Source organism: Triticum aestivum, chromosome 6A (assembly GCF_018294505.1).
Source record: "Triticum aestivum cultivar Chinese Spring chromosome 6A, IWGSC CS RefSeq v2.1, whole genome shotgun sequence".
Taxonomy (NCBI): Eukaryota; Viridiplantae; Streptophyta; class Magnoliopsida; order Poales; family Poaceae; genus Triticum; species Triticum aestivum.
The window spans coordinates 179,799,422-179,816,963 of NC_057809.1; the positions used below are offsets into that span (position 1 = coordinate 179,799,422).

The 17,542-nt window shown below is 43.8% G+C and overlaps 1 protein-coding gene across 1 annotated transcript; it reads left to right on the forward strand.

Moving 5' to 3' along the window:
• The first annotated feature begins 11,352 nt into the window (after window positions 1–11,352).
• Window positions 11,353–14,040, forward strand: LOC100146080 (S-adenosylmethionine synthase-like). Its single transcript, NM_001405093.1, has 2 exons — window positions 11,353–11,472; window positions 12,545–14,040. Exon 2 carries the CDS (start codon window positions 12,557–12,559, stop codon window positions 13,745–13,747), a length of 1,191 nt encoding a protein of 396 aa, NP_001392022.1. The 5' UTR covers window positions 11,353–11,472; window positions 12,545–12,556; the 3' UTR covers window positions 13,748–14,040.
• The last annotated feature ends 3,502 nt before the right edge of the window (window positions 14,041–17,542 follow it).

The window sequence follows — 17,542 nt, forward strand, 5'->3', positions numbered from 1 at the left end:
CACGGAGGGCCATGTCAAAAAGCTAAGGAAGGCCAGATACCTGTCCAAAGACATCGCGCACCGGCTTCTTGAGGAAGGGCAGCTTCTCCCACCCCAAGGCCCCATGAGAGGGTAGTATTTCTTCCCCACTTCCTCCACGGACTGTGTTTTCCTCTCCACCCATTTGTCCGCGGGCTCATGTTCTACTATGGCCTAGATTTCTACGATCTGGCCCCGAACTTCATCCTCAATATCTCGGCGTTTATCGTCGTGTGCGAGGCTTTCCTCTGCATCCGCCCCCATTTCGGCCTCTGGCTCAAGACCTTCAACGTCAAGCCAAAGGTGGTGTGCGGCAACCAGGCGGAGTGCAGAGGTGCCATGGCGGGCAAAATAGCCAACGTCCTATGGCTCGAGGGCTTCTTTGTGGAGACCTTGAAGGGGTGGCAGTAAAGGGGACAAGACCCCCCAGGGCTCCAAGTCTGGCTTTAAGCTGGACACCGCGCCGGAATCATCAACGATTCCGGACCACGGCAGGCGAACTCCTGCCAAGAGGAGCAAGCCTATTGAGCCGGCGTCCTCCGCCCAACCGGAGGCGCCGGACAATCTGCTGGAGGTGCTTAAGGGCGCCTCCATCGACGAGGAGCACCGTACCATTATGAGTACGGTGGTCCAGAAGGTTCGGTCCGCCAAAAGCGGACTGACTGAAGCTTGTGCTAACCTTCTAACAGGCTTCGAGGTAAGTAAAAATATGTAAAAATATTACCGCATAGACAGTAGCCCCTGATGCTCTGTTTGGTGTTCGGAAAGAAAAGCCGAAAGGGGATCTATTAAATATCGCAGGAGTCTAACTAAAAAGGAGTCAATATACGTATGCAGGCTTCGCTGCTGGCCACCACCGCACTGACTGCGGAGGTGGGTGCCCTGAAGCAGGGCCTCGAGCGGACCGAGCAAGAGCTCGGCCTTGCCAAACGGCAGCTCGAGGAGAAAGAAGGTAAGAGATACCTTATAGAAAAAATGCCTATAAGAAGACACAATTGCAAAAAATGACAGGAGTATACTGCTTATTTGTAGGGGCCACAACCGAGGTGGCGACCCTCAAGCAGGCGCTGTCCGAGGCCGTGAAGAAAGCGGCCACGGAGCGCACCGAGCGGGAGAAATTTGAGGCGCAGGTCGGCGAGGTGCAGCAAGAGCTTCAGGCTCTCATGAAAAAACATGAGAGTTTGGAGCTTGACTCGAAGATGCGAGCGTCCGAGCTTGCTGCGGCCCTTAAAACTGCCAAGTCTGCCAAGGCCGAAGCCCAGAAGGCCCTCCAGGAATTGGATGCGGTGAAAAAGATAGCGGCGGGTAAGGCATTCTCTATGCAAAGCAGACATATAAAAGTAAACTACTTGTTACTTACCCGAATCCGGAGCTCTCCAGGGGCATTCGCAGATCTTCCCCGCAGCGTATCCGATGCCGCCGCATTCTACCGAGCCGAGGAAGGCAGCTCGACGGAGAAGGTGTTCTGGTCTCAGTACGCTGAGGCCGGACACCCTGTGCCCTTGAGCGACCAGCTGAAGCAGCTGGTCGAGCTCCACAAGGCGGCCGAACAGGCCCTGAAGGGCTTCATAGTTCGGCTGTGGCCTGGAGAGGCCCTGCCTGGGAGCTACCTCGGACTGGTGTGGCGGCTGGTGGGGGCTTGTCCCAGGCTCGAGGTCATCAAGCGCTCCGTCTGTATCGAAAGAGCCCGTAGGGCCCTTGCCCGTGCAAAGGTGCACTGGGGTAAGCTGGACGGTGAGAAGCTAGTGAGGGACGGGCCGCCGCCGGGGAAGGAGCATCGCAAGCCCGAGAACTATTACAAGGATGTTCTGGCTGGTGCTCGCCTTATGGCGGATGAATGTACCAAGGATGTAATTTTTGAATGAACTCGCTCGTGTTATCCTGTGCGCTGAAAACTTGTTCATATGCGCTAAGCAATGCTTGAATTTAAAATATTACTTTCTGTGCGGCCGTTTATCAAAAAATTGAGAAATGGCCAGTCGTCGGCTTCTGCCCCCATGCCACTAGTGCTGGGGTGTTCGGGATAAACCTGAGCGCTCTTTTTCCCATGATTGGGTCCGTCGAGGGAGGCGCTCAGCACAACGAACAAGGCAATCGGACTATAATGCTTGAACACTCTCACTTAGCCATAGAACTCTATAATTTTAAATTTCGGCGAAGCCCCTACTATTCGGAAGACCGAGTTCGGGGCGCTATCCACGCCTTAGCTGGACAAAGCTGGTTCCTCGCTCGAAGCAGCATAAGTCTTTAAGGACTCGAAAAACCTCTCGAACAGCGACCGGTCTCTCGCCTCATCATGACAGTCAGTTTTAGCTTTCTCTACTGATGTGCTCCGCCCAGCTCAACTGGGGCACAATCACAGTAGTTCTCCTAGTGCTACCTTAGCTGATATAGCGGAACGTAAGACACCAAAACATAGGAGCCGGGCAAACCCAACTATTGACATAAATCATGATTCGGAGCCGATGCATATAGTGCTATAAGTTCGGGGTGCCGCACTTGTGAAAGTGTACGGACTTCTCACGCCATATTGATGGGTACTGAAGCCCCTGGCGTATTTTTTCCGTACCACAGTGTACGGATGCAACATGTTATTAATAAACATATATATATAAAGAGGATAATGCAAAAAATAGACAAAAAGCTATGCATTGTTTATAGAAAGGTTGCTATGAAAGCGGAACGATACAAATAGTGCAATAAGCAAAAGAAATTGGACTAATTAACATGTCCTGGCCAGGGGCAGGCCGCGGAATTGTATTAAAAAAAGGTATACTGCTCACAATAGAGACCACCTGGAAGTTCCATAATGCGGCGTGGCTTGTCTGCGTTCCTGGATCTTGCATCGTTTGTGCGGCAGTTGAATTGCCGAACGGGTCGTCCGAAGTATGGAGTCCTGAGAGTAAGAAAAAAAAAGGAATCTGGCAGCCCCTGGTGCGGTTTAAGCCATATTTCGGGCATGACATGATAGTGCCCGTTTCCCTGTGCCCATGGTATTTCAAGAGCGTAGTTATGTACGCGAAGCACTGGTTTCTCTATATCGCGAGGGCTAGGGTTGAGGCCGCATTGCTACGCTAGCTTAGAACGTGCCAGGCGGTCTTGTTGTAGGGTACTCCGGGCGCGCTTGACAGTGTCCGGCTTTTTGAAGGCCGAACTGGAGAACGGACTAGAGAGGCTGCTTTGTATTTCTGCTGCGAGCGCTGCCATGTGCTCCTCCGTTCGGAGGGAGCGTTCAGTGTTCCCATTGACCGTGATTACTCCTCTAGGGCCTGGCATCTTGAGCTTGAGGTATGCATAGTGCGGTACCGCATTGAATTTTGCGAATGCGGTTCGCCCGAGCAGTGCGTGATAGCCACTATGGAACGGGACTATGTCGAAGATTAACTCCTCGCTTCGAAAGTTATCCGGAGATTAGAAGACCACTTCCAGTGTGACTGAGCCTGTACAGTTGGCTTCTACACCTGGTATGACGCCTTTAAAGGTCGTTTTGGTGGACTTGATCCTCGAGGGATCTATGTCCACTTTTCGCACTATATCCTGGTAAAGCAGGTTCAGCCTGCTGCCGCCGTCCATGAGGACTTGTGAGATGAAATCCGTCGATGATTGGGTCTAGAACCAATGCGGCGAAGTCGCCGTGGCGGATGCTAGTGGGGTGGTCCCTTCGATCAAAGATGATCGGGCAGGAGGACCATGGGTTGAACTTGTGGGGGAATCATAGTCTCCATCATCCTTTCCTCACATGGGACAATGCTCTAATGATGATCATCACACTTTTACTTACAACTCAAGAATTACAACTCGATACTTAGAACAAAATATGACTCTATGTGAATGCCTCCGGCGGTGTACTGGGATTGCGATTAATCAAGAGTGACATGTATGAAAAATTAAGCATGACGGCTTTGCCACAAATACGATGTCAACTACATGATCATGCAAAGCAATACACCAATGATGATGCGTGTCATAATAAATGGAACGGTGGAAAGTTGCATGGCAATATATCTCAGAATGGCTATGGAAATTCCAAAATAGGTAGGTATGGTGTCTGTTTTGAGGAAGATATAAGGAGGCTTATGTGTGATAGAGCGTATCATATCACGGGGTTTGGATGCACCGGTGAAGTTTGCACCAACTCTCAAGGTGAGAAAGGGCAATGCACGGTACCGAAGAGGCTAGCAATGATGGAAGGGTGAGAGTGCGTATAATCCATGGACTCAACATTGGTCATAAATAACTCACATACTTATTGCAAAAATCTACAAGTCATCAAAACCAAGCACTACGCGCATGCTCCTAGGGGGATAGATTGGTAGGAAAAGACCATCGCTCGTCCCCGACCGCCACTCATAAGGAAAGCAATCAAAGAACACCTCATGCTTCAAATTTGTCACATAACGTTTACCATACGTGGATGCTACGGGACTTGCCCACTTCAACACAAGTATTCATCAATTCCACAATTACTCAACTAGCACACCTCTAATATTACCACCTTTATATCTCAAAACAATCTATCAAGCATCCAACTTCTCTTAGCATTTAAAATTTATAACCAAAGTGAATTACCATGTTGTTCTAAAGGAATCTCAAAATGATATAAGTGAAGCATGAGAGATCAATTATTTCTATAAAATAAAACCACCGCCGTGCTCTAAAAGATATAAGCGAAGCACTAGAGCAAAATTATCCAACTCAAAAGATATAAGTGAAGCACATAGAGTATTCTAATAAATTCCAATTCATGTGTGTGTCTCCCAAAAAGTGTGTACAGCAAGGATGGTTGTGGTAATCTAAAAATCAAAGACTCAAATCATACAAGACGCTCCAAGCAAAACACATATCATGTGGTGAATAAAAATATAGCTCCAAGTAAAGTTACCGATGGACGAAGACGAAAAAGGGGATGCCTTCCGGGGCATCCCCAAGCTTAGGATTTTGGTTGTCCTTAAATTTTACCTTGGGGTGCCTTGGGCATCCCCAAGTTTAGGCTCTTGCCAATACTTGTTCCATAATCCATCAAATCTTTACCCAAAACTTGAAAACTTCACAACACAAAACTTAAAACAAAATCTTCATGAGCTCCGTTAGTGAAAGAAAACAAACCACCACTTCAAGGTACTGTAATGAACTCATTTTTTATTTATATTGGTGTTAAACCTACTTTATTCCAACTTTTATATGGTTCATAAATTCTATTACTAGCCATAGATTCATCAAAATAAGCAAACAACACACGAAAAACAGAATCTGTCAAAAACAGAACAGTCTGTAGTAATCTGTAGGTTTTGAATACTTATGTAACCCCAAAAATTCTAAAATAAATTTCTGGACGTGAGGAATTTATCTATTAATCATCTTCAAAAATAATTAACTAAATAGCACTCTCCAGTAAAAAGTGGCAGCAAACCTCATGAGCGCTAAAGTTTCTGTTTTTTTACAGCAAAATCGCAAAGACTTTCCCCAAGTCTCCCCAAAGGTTCTACTTGGCACAAACACTAATTAAAAGCATAAAACTACATCTAAACAGAGGCTAGATGAATTATTTATTACTAAACAGAATCAAAAATCAAGAAACAAAAATAAAATTGGGTTGCCTCCCAACAAGGGCTATCGTTTAACGCCCCTAGCTAGGCATTGATAATTTTAATGATGCTCACATGAAAGACAAGAACCGAAGCACAAAAGGAGCATCATAAAGAAAGTGACACACACATCTAAGTCTAACATAATTTCTATGCATAGGCATTTTATAAGAAAACAAATTATCATAGCAAGCAAAAATTAGCATATGCAAGGAAGAAGAAAGAGACGATAGCAATCTCAACATAACGAGATGTAATTTAGTAACATGAAAATTTCTACAACCATATTTTTCCTCTCTCATAATAATTACATGTAGGATAATAAGCAAATTCAACAAAATAGCTATCACATAAAATATTTTCAACACGATCCACATGCATGCAAAGTTGACACTCTTCCAAAATAGTGGGATTGACATTAACTAAAGTCATGACCTCTCCAAACCCAATTTTATCAAAAATTTCATAAGATTGAACATTCTCCAAATATGTGGGATCTAAAGTTGACACTGTTCCAAGCCCACTTTCAATAATATTGCAAACACTATTATCAATCTCATATTCATCATGGGGCTTAAATAAATTTTCAAGATCAAAAGAAGAATCACTGCAATCATGATCATTGCAACAAGTAGTAGACATAGCAAAACTAGCATCCCCAAGCTTAGGGTTTTGCATATTATTGGCACAATTGACATCAATAGAATTTATAGTAAAATCATTGCAATCTTGCTTTTGATTCAAGGAATTATCAAGTATGGGTGCAATAGCAACGATCTCATGTTTAACATAAGGAACTATAGCAAATTCATCTTCATAAATATTGGCATCATGGCCACAAGAATAGCAAGCATCATGTTCATTAAGGGATATTTCAATCAAATCATCGGAATCATAATTATCTATAGATTCATGCATATCATTATTTTCTTCCGAAGCAACGGTCATTCTTTCAATAAATTCTTTGACACAGACATTATGAGCATAATTTTCATAGCAATATTTAAGTATGTCAAAAAATTTAGATACGTAGAGAGTAATATCATACTTTTCAATCAAAGAAGCAACTTCATAAGCACCCTTAAAAGCAACAAATTCTTCAATTTGTTCGATATCGTAGTAACTATAAACACCCTTTGCATAAGAAGATAAGATTTCATTATCATTAAACTCACATAGGTAGGTTTTTTTAGGGTTCTTAGAGCAACAAGTAAAATCACAAATTTTACAAAGATTCCAAGCATAACATAGCAATCTGTTTATTTGATCCCATAAGAGTCTCCCTTTTTCAGACAAACGGTGACGCACAAAATGAGCATGCTCATCTAAAGATTTCCCATCAACTAGGCTGGTTGGGCTTTCAGCATGAGAGCATAAAGATCAAAGATGATCCAAGTAGAACACTTTAAGTGGATCCATATCAATTGATTTTTAGCAAGCAAAGATGCAAGCAAATAGAAGGCACATGGAAACACAAAGAAAGATACATACGGGAAGAAGGCGAATGGAAAAAGGGTGAATAAAACGGCAAAGATGAAGTGGGGGAGAGGAAAATGAGAGGCAAATGGCAAATAATGTAATGCGAGGGATAAGAGTTTGTGATAGGTACTTGGTATGTCTTGACTTGTGCGTAGACTCCCAGGCAACGGCGCCAGAAATCCTTCTTGCTACCTCTTGAGCACTGCGTTGGTTTTTCCTTGAAGAGGAAACGGTGATGCAACAAAGTAGCGTAAGTATTCCCCTTAGTTTTTGAGAACCAAGGTATCAATCCAGTAGGAGGCCACACGCAAGTCCCTCATACCTACACAAACAAATAAGAACCTCGCAACCAACGCGATAAAGGGATTGTCAATCCCTTCAAGATCAGTTACGAGAGTGAGATCTGATAGAGATAATAATGATAAGATAAATATTTTTGGTATTTTTATGATATAGATTGAAAGTAAAGATTGCAAAATAAAATAGATTGGAAACTTATATGATGGAGAATAGACCCTGGGGGCCATAGGTTTCACTAGTGGCTTCTCTCAAGATAGCATAAGTATTACGGTGGGTGAACAAATTACTGTCGAGCAATTGATAGAAAAGCGAATAATTATGAGAATATCTAGGCATGATCATGTATACACGCATCATGTCCGTGACAAGTAGACCGACTCCTGCCTGCATCTACTACTATTACTCCACACATCGACCGCTATCCAGCATGCATCTAGAGTATTAAGTTCATAAGAACAGAGTAACGCCTTAGGTAAGATGACATGATGTAGAGGGATAAACTCAAGCAATATGATATAAACCCCATCTTTTTATCCTCGATGGCAACAATACAATATGTGTCGTTTCCCTTTCTGTCACTGGGATTGAGCAACACAAGATTGAACCCAAAGCTAAGCACTTCTCCCATTGCAAGAAAGATCAATCTAGTAGGCCAAACCAAACTGATAATTCGAAGAGACTTGTAAAGATAACAAATCATACATAAAAGAATTCAGAGAAGAATCAAATATTGTTCATAGATAATCTTGATCATAAACCCACAATTCATCGGATCTCGACAAACACACCGCAAAAAGAGTTACATCGAATAGATCTCCAAGAAGATCGAGGAGAACTTTGTATTGAGATCCAAAGAGAGAGAAGAAGCCATCTAGCTAATAACTATGGACCCGAAGGTCTGAAGTAAACTACTCACACATTATCAGAGGGGCCATGGAGTTGATGTAGAGGCCCTCCGTGATCGATGCCTCCTCCGACGAAGCTCCGGAAAAGGCCCCAAGATGGGATCTCTTGGGTACAGAAGGTTGCGGCGGTGGAAATAGGGTTTCGTGGTGCTCCTGGATGTTTTCGGGGTATATGAGTATATATAGGAGGAAGAAGTAGGTCGGTGGAGCAACAAGGGGGGAGGGCGCGCCCGGGGGGTAGGCGCGCCCCCTGCCTCGTGGCCACCTCGTTGGTTGCTTGACGTCTACTCCAAGTCCTCTGGATCACGTTTATTCCAAAAATCATGCTCTCGAAGGTTTCATTCTGTTTGGACTCTGTTTGATATTCCTTTTCTGCGAAACACTAAAATAGGCGAAAAAACAACAATTTGCACCGGGCCTCGGGTTAATAGGTTAGTCCCAAAAAAATATAAAAGTGTATAATAAAGCCCATTAAACATCCAAAACAGAATATATAATAGCATGGAACAATCAAAAATTATAGATATGTTGGAGACGTATCAAGGGACACAAGAGACTCTTTGTTATTTGGTTGCAGGGTTGTTTGAGAGAGACCATCTTCATCCTACGCCTCCCACGGATTGAAAAATCTTAGGTCATCCACTTGAGGGAAATTTCCTACTCTCCTACAAAACTCCATTCTTGGAGGTCCAACACGAGTCTACAAGAAGAAGGTTGTGTGTCAGACATCATCGGGTAGCTTGGGCGTCCCCTTTGTCTTTGACCGTGGCGGTGCACCGATCTGGAGATGGGGATCTGGACTCGTCGTCCCTCTTGTGGAGACCTCATGGTGGCATGGGGAGCTACCGAGCAAATGCTCTATTCTTTGTCGTCGACAACCACGACGTTCGTGGGCGCCGTTATCTTATTGAAGAGGTCGTCGATGTGCTCTCCGTGCTTGGGTTCCGGATGAAAACCTTTGTCCGGTGTGGACTCGACATCAGCGACGTCCGGTGTCATTCCCCCTCTTGCGGGCGTTGTCGTGGAGCCTAGGTGTACTATAGTGTAGTGTGGCGGTGTTTTCAGGTCTTCCTGTGTTATCCAATTATCCTGGGATCGACTTTGTAAGAGAGTGACCTTACTATCTTGTATCGTTCGGTCGTATACTTTGTGTGGTTGGTGCTTTATATAAAGCGGGACGAAAGCCTGTTTCGAGAGGGCGATGAGCCTATATGGCCTAGTTTCACACTCTTCATCATTGCGGTGGACCCTATCATCTCGGTGGGCAAGGCTTTAGGACATCACCTTCTAGAGGGCTCTCTCCTCACAGGAGGCTGATCTATGAGACTTGCAGTTAGCAGAATTGGCTAATGTAACGTTGATAGACAAAGTTGACTCTATCTCCTTTGGCGAGGTGCCCTACCACTCAAAATCAACATATTTCTATGACAGCTCTTACGAAACCATCTTCCTACACCGATGCACATTGCTAACTTCAACGGGTTGTTTGATGGCATTTGTGCTTTACATGGCCAAATGGAGAACACCAACCTCATTTTTTTTTCATTTTTGGTTAGCTGAATTTGTATGGATTTCTGTACTGAAGGCATGTGATTGGGCTCTGATTGGACCCCCTCACAATCAGCTTCCAAACTTGTGGTCTTTATTCTCTGTGCAAAGAGTTGTTTGGCGTTGCTTTGTCGCCCTAGTGTGAGCTTCATGGATTATACACAATGAACGGACGCGACTGTTCAAATCATGATTGGGTGAAAAATAAAATAAAATAAATAATAGGAAAAACATTTTGGATCATTGATTTTATCTTTTTTGCCACATTTTCTGCAAATGTCATCCGGTGATGAAATTATGCAAATAGTGAAAACGTTTGTCAATGTTCGACACAAGTAAATCTAGAATATTAAAAAAATATCCATTTTTTGGTTTTACTGTTCACCCAAGCTCACATGAGCTTAGGATAAAAACAACAATTGCGTGCAGTAAACTTGCTATTGAAAAAGTTCTTGTTTTCAATCCAGCCAACTGCATTTTCAATTGTGTTTTTCCCCTCCAGCTATGGGCGCCTTCAGGAGATGAAGGACATGGCTGGTCCGACCAAAGCGTTGTACAACCTTAAACATATCCATGCCATCAACGGGAAGTCGCCTCCCATGAATGGTGTCCCGCATAGTGTCATTTTTTTTATAAAAACATACTCTATCTCTTTATCCGATACTTTTTAGCTGTTGGGAGCGCGCCCCTATGTCGTGTGTAGTTTTTATTTTGAGTGAGGGCCATCATGGCGACTCTTGTGTGTAGTTTTGGTTTTTCATCACTTTCTAACTTGCTAGCCTTACTTTTCGTTTTGTTAATTTAAAGGCGGAGGTTGCTTGCGCTTCTTTAAACTTTTTAAGTTGCACGTCAAATGAAGTTCACCACAATTGTAAGCAAAATATCTACATATCGAGCAAAATTGAATAACTTTGAAAACTAAATTAGTTCCGAAAGGAATCAAATTGCTCCTCTGTTTCCAGTTCTAAGATGTTTTAAATATTTTAGTATAGACTACATATGAATTGAAATAAGTGAATAAATATATAAAACATGTCTATATACATCTGATTCTGAAAAAATTTAAACATGTTAATTAGTTAAATCAGATTTGTCTAGGTACACATGTGTGTATCTTGACATGATAGTTGTCTCGAATTTTTTAGATACGAATGCATCTAACATTAAAACGTGTCCAGATACATCCGTACCTAGACAAGTCTGAGTCAACTAATTATATGGCATGGAATCACATTTTGCTGGCGCCATTAGTTTGCTCAACACCCGAAATTAGTTTCCAAAAACTGAAGAACGTTAAATTGGCCAGTAGCTAATTGCAAATCGCATAATTAGCGTTAACCATTTTCAGTTTTTGAAAACTGCCCACGAGAGGTGCGCACGGGCCAGCATGCTCGTCCAACGACCGCCACGCGTCTTGAGACCGGCTAGGTGGGCACGAGTCGCTGTCGTCGGGTCTTCCACCACCACCATCCGATGCCATCCAACGGCCCATGCCCGCCCCACTCCCCCGACTTCTATATAACCAGAGCCCACGGTCCGGGTCCGACCCCCCTACGCCGTGCTGTGCTCGAGTGTCAACGTCATCGCCTAGCCTCCCGCCGCCGTCGCCGACGCCGCCGCCGCCACAAGCGAACAAGGTGAGGCGCCCTCCCCTGCCGCCCTTCTTCTTCTTCCTCTTCTTCATTAAGCTTAAGCTCGTTCCGATCTAGTAGGCGGCTTCATTTTGCTTCCGTTGCTATGTTGGTTCCGATCTGGTACGCGCGTTTGTTGTGCCTGCCGCTTAGGGCTTTAGAAACGGCCCTCCTCTTGATCCGTCGCCCCGGTACTTCGCGGTGAAATTTGCGCTTATTTACTTGACAACTTGTTGTCTAGAGGAAGTGTCGCCCAGGTTCGCAGTGATGAGCTAGATCCTCTCGATTGGGGATTTCGTGACCCTTTTGCCTCTCTGAAATCCTTGGGAGATTGGGTGTACTGCGGCCATTATTCATCCTGTGAACCAGTCGAGGGATTAGCGTTAGTAGTGATGAGTAGGGCTGGTTCTGTACGCAGAGATTAATAGTGCCCTGTCCTTTGATCTGGGATTTAGTGCTGAACAATGGATTGCGAGCAGTAGTTTGGTCACAGTGCATTTTTTTATAGTAATTCACAGTGCAATTTGGATTGGTGCCTTTATGCTGCGAAATAGTGGCTGTGATTTAGTGCTGGACAGTGGATGAACTGTTTGGTCACATTGCAATTGGATAGGTACCTTGTGCGGCGAATAATAGTGGATTATGTTGTTCTTAGAACCTTGTTCTGGGAAGAATAGAATTTATACTGCTGTGTCCCGAGATGCTGATTCGCAGGTTACAGCCCTGCGGAGTTGAGTGCAATGGGTGATTCTTTTATTCGTTGATTCTTGTCCTGTTTGTGCAACTTGATTATTTTAGGATGCTTTGATTAGGATCTTGTATGTGTATTTCTTGTCCCTACTGCTGCCAACTTTTTACAATAGGGAGCAGAACGACTTGTGCACATTCACGCAACTGCTAACACTCATGAGCAGTTCACTAGATGACGATCATGATTGTAATGAGTTTAAGAAAATAAAATTGTTTGGATGTATGTCAGATCTGGCAATTTAAATCTAAGTTTCTAACCTCTAGAGTGTTTCCTTTTTTTGTTCTTATGGCACAATTTATGTTCTGAGACACTGATCACCTTTGACAGAGAGTTAAGAAGATGGCTGAAGTTGAAACCTTCCTCTTCACATCCGAGTCTGTCAACGAGGGGCACCCTGACAAGCTCTGCGACCAGATATCTGATGCTGTGCTAGATGCATGCCTGGCTGAAGACCCTGACAGCAAGGTTGCTTGTGAGACATGCACCAAGACCAACATGGTCATGGTTTTCGGTGAGATCACTACCAAGGCCAATGTTGACTATGAGAAGATTGTGAGGGATACTTGCCGTGGCATCGGTTTTGTGTCCAATGATGTAGGGCTTGATGCTGACCACTGCAAGGTACTTGTCAACATTGAGCAGCAGTCCCCTGACATCGCGCAGGGTGTCCATGGTCACTTTACCAAGCGGCCTGAGGAGATTGGCGCTGGTGACCAGGGCCATATGTTTGGATATGCAACTGATGAGACCCCTGAGTTCATGCCCCTCAGCCATGTTCTTGCTACCAAGCTTGGTGCTCGTCTCACTGAGGTTCGCAAGAACGCGACCTGCCCGTGGTTGAGGCCTGATGGCAAGACCCAGGTGACTGTGGAGTATCACAATGACAATGGTGCTATGGTCCCTATACGTGTCCACACTGTGCTCATCTCCACCCAGCATGATGAGACAGTGACCAATGATGAGATTGCTGCTGATCTGAAGGAGCATGTGATTAAGCCTGTCATCCCAGAGCAGTACCTTGATGAGAATACCATCTTCCATCTCAACCCATCTGGCCGCTTTGTCATTGGTGGACCTCACGGCGATGCTGGTCTCACTGGCAGGAAGATCATCATTGACACCTATGGTGGCTGGGGAGCTCATGGTGGAGGTGCTTTCTCTGGCAAGGACCCGACCAAGGTTGACCGCAGTGGTGCATATGTTGCAAGGCAGGCGGCGAAGAGCATTGTCGCCAGTGGCATCGCCCGCCGCTGCATCGTCCAGGTGTCTTATGCTATTGGCGTGCCTGAACCACTCTCAGTGTTTGTTGACACATACGGCACGGGCAAGATCCCTGACAAGGAGATCCTCGAGATTGTCAAGGAGAACTTTGACTTCAGGCCAGGCATGATCATCATCAACCTTGACCTCAAGAGGGGCGGGAAGGGGCGCTACCTCAAGACGGCGGCATACGGTCACTTCGGCAGGGAGGGCGCAGACTTCACCTGGGAGGTGGTGAAGCCCCTCAAGTGGGAGAAGCCTTCTGCCTGAGCAAACACTTAGCGAAGTCTCTGAATAAACTTAGTTTTACCTATCACAGCAAGTAATATCTCTATTCACTGCTCCAGTGCTGCAATGGTGCAAGTTTTATTTTTCAGTGTCTGTGTTTAGAGGTGCTTGTATTGTCGGTGTGCTACTTGTGTTCTTATCTGCTCATGTCATGGTAATGGTGGCGACAAGATTGAAACTGTTAAAGAAATATGACTTACCTCTCTTTGCTAGCCATCTTCTGTTGGAACAACTCTATTCAGCATGATTGCGATTTCTATTCCTTCCGCAGTAGAGAGCATCCACATAAAAAACGCTCTCATATGAGACGGAGGGAGTAACATTTTGCTAAGAAAACGTAGCACCCTCTGCGAAGGCTAAGCTAAATAAAACACATGTTTTTCTTACGTAGATGTTACTCCCTCCGAGCGTAGTACTACTGCTCCCTCCGTCCCATAAATAAAGAACGTTTTTGACACTAATAGTGTTTAAAATGTTCTTATATTTTAAAACAGAGGGAGTAGATTTTAGTCTCTATGAATGAATACCTTCAGACACATTAAATGCCACGCATTGAATCCTAAAGCGTTCGTACTACTTTGAGACTAGTCATAATGAGGGTAATATATACTAGTAACATACACGTATACCTTCATAGTGGGTAGTAACTTAAATGTGATAACATGCAAAGATTCATTTATTAGGTTATAGACTTATATTGCATTGGGACATGTGATGTTACAGTAACTAGTCAAGTTACTACAACTACCTCTCTCCTCATTAACTCATTGCCACATAAGCAAATTTGTTGAGTTGAATTCGATGTTACTGCTGAAGTTACTCCCACTGTGGCTAGTCTGAGTGAATTATGAGCTGGCGGCGTTACTTAGGATGAAGGCTACCCGTAATAAAAATATCATAAGACTAGCCACAATGGGTAGTAACATAGAATAGTAATATGCTCATGTTATTACTCTATGTTAACCTTTATAGTGAGGAGTAACATATGTGTGATAACATGCAACACTTCATTTATTAGATTATAGACTCATCTTGCCTTCATATGTGTGATGTTACTCATACTAGTAGTAACTAGCTATGTTACCATATGCCTCTCTTTCTTTATTTTGCCACATCATCTATTTTATCTAGATATGTGTGATGTTACTATCTGTGTTACTTCTACCGTGGGTAGTCTAAGTAGTATCATGCATGCCAACTAAGTAATGTTGATGAGGTGACATAGAATTAAATAAAGAAAGAAATGGTTGAATATCATATCATGATACTGTATCTTATTAAATGATATGCTATTTTGTGTCATGTATGGTAATAAATATACTTATTTATGATACCAACATATAGCATTACGGATGTAGTATCATATGCATGATACTAGTACATGATACTCTCTATTACAACCAGCCTAATTTGAACGAACACATTTTCATATGGCGTTTTTTGGTTTTAGAGCATTTTCATATTTGTTTTTGGTTGCCTACCTTTGGTGAGCATAACAATTTTCAACATGGTAATTATTATTTTAAAACATGACAATTCTTATACAACAACTTGATAATTTAATCTGTTTCAGATAGTAATTCTAGAGCGTTAGTTGGGAATGATCGGAAACCTTCTTGTTTCTAGCTGATGGAGTGATCGTTGGCTTTAGGCGTCAGATATATATTGGCGTTCTTATTTTAATCTGGCTGGTGTTGTTGCAGTCGGTCCGTCTCATTTCTGATGGCCTCTAGTGGCCTTAGGGTTTATGAGGTGTGGAGGATCCCGACCTTTGCTGGTGGAATGACTCTGTTTTTAGATTGTTCTTTGAACTTTGTTAGGGCTTATGTTCTGCTCAGGAAGGCGAGACGGCGGCGGTTCACTAAAGATGAATAAGGTCCTTCTCGCCTAGCCCCCGTCCTGATCGGTGGGTGTGTGGAGGTGTGTCTCCGGCGGATCTATGTTTGGTGGATCTGCTTGAATTTGGTTGTCGTTCGTCTACTTTCGTGTGTTTTCAGGTTGGATCCTTCCGATCTACACTACTCTTCTTCAGTGATGTTGTTGTTGCGGTGCGCTGGTCCTACGAGGACTTAGCACGACGACTTCTTGACTGTCTAAGTTTTGCTCGGCTCCGACGAAGGAGGAGCGGTGACGACGGCGCGCCTTCGGCTCACTTCAATGCTTATAGTTGTCGCTAGATGGTCTACAAATCTGGATATAACTTTTTTTTTATTTTCGGTGTTCGCTGTACTATCATAATAAAAAAAATAGATAGATTAATAGTTTTCTTGAAAAAAACCTGGCTGATGCTACACCTGCCATCACATCGCTTAGCAACAATAATCGTTCTACTCCCTCTATTTCTAAATAAGATCATATTAACTACATACAAAGTGAAATAAATAAATCTACATCTTAAATATGTTTATATTAATTTATATTAAAATCTGCTTAAATTTAGAAACCGAGGAAGTAGCATTTTAGCGTCGAGGGACGCGGATGCTCTTGTCATTTACTAGACTGGCCAGCGTCGTAGTGTGCTTTTCATATTACTGGTAGTTTGTTTGGTTTGGAGTCAATAGTGTCACCACAGATTTTCGTAAAGAAAAAAGAAAGTGTCACCACAGAAACCGATGGTGATTTGATACGCGAAGTGAGAATTTGGTTGCCTATTGTGCTGTTCCACCTAATCTGCAAATTTTGTTGTGAGCTATAGAAAAAACTTCTAAACCTTTTCTCGATAAAGCTTTTTTTAGGAAGAACTTTCAATCTATTCATCAACAATCAAGGTAGTAAAAAAAGAGAAGTAAACAATTACATTCAGATCCGTAGATCATCTAGCGACGACTATAAGCACTGGAGGGAGACGAAGTCGCGCCGATGTCATTGCACCTCCCTCATCGAAGCCAAGCAAACTTTATTGTAGTGGACAGTTGGGAAGTCGTTGTGCTAACCCCTATAGGACTAGCGCACCAGAACAACAACCGCCACCGACGGAGAGAAGCGTAGATTGAAAGTATCCAACATGTAGACACACGAACGTGGACGGACGAAAATTGGGTCCACCGAAGTCAAACACCAACAGAATCCGTCGAGACCCGCCAGAGACAAACATTCACACGCCCTCCGACAATGCTAGAAGCATCGCCACGACGGGGGCTAGGCGGGAGAACCTTATGCCATCTTTAGAGAGCCGCCGCCGCCTCGCCTCTCTAAGTAGGACACAAACCCTAAAAAACTCAAGAAGACATCCAAAAACGGAGCCCTTCCATCGACAAGGGCTAGGATCCACTGCGTCTCCATGGCCCTAAGGCCACAGGAGGTGAGGCAGACTGACGTCACCGCCGGCAGGAGGCACAAGAAACCCTAGCGCTGGGTGTCCCTAGTGAAGGAAATATGCCCTAGAGGCAATAATAAAGTTGTTATTTATATTTCCTTATATCATGATAAATGTTTATTATTCATGCTAGAATTGTATTAACCGGAAACTTAGTACATGTGTGAATACATAGACAAACAGAGTGTCCCTACTATGCCTCTACTTGACTAGCTCGTTAATCAAAGATGGTTAAGTTTCCTAGCCATGGACATGTGTTGCCATTTGATGAACGGGATCACATCATTAGGGAATGATGTGATGGACTAGACCCATCCGTTAGCTTAGCACTATGATCGTTTAGTTTATTGCTATTGCTTTCTTCATGCTTATACATGTTCTTTAGACTATGAGATTATGCAACTCCCGAATACCGGAGAAACACCTTGTGTGCTATCAAATGACACAACATAACTGGGTGA

Bases quoted from the DNA above. Each gene is read 5' to 3' on its own strand.
- LOC100146080 (NM_001405093.1), top strand. From the start codon at position 12,557: ATGGCTGAAGTTGAAACCTTCCTCTTCACATCCGAGTCTGTCAACGAG.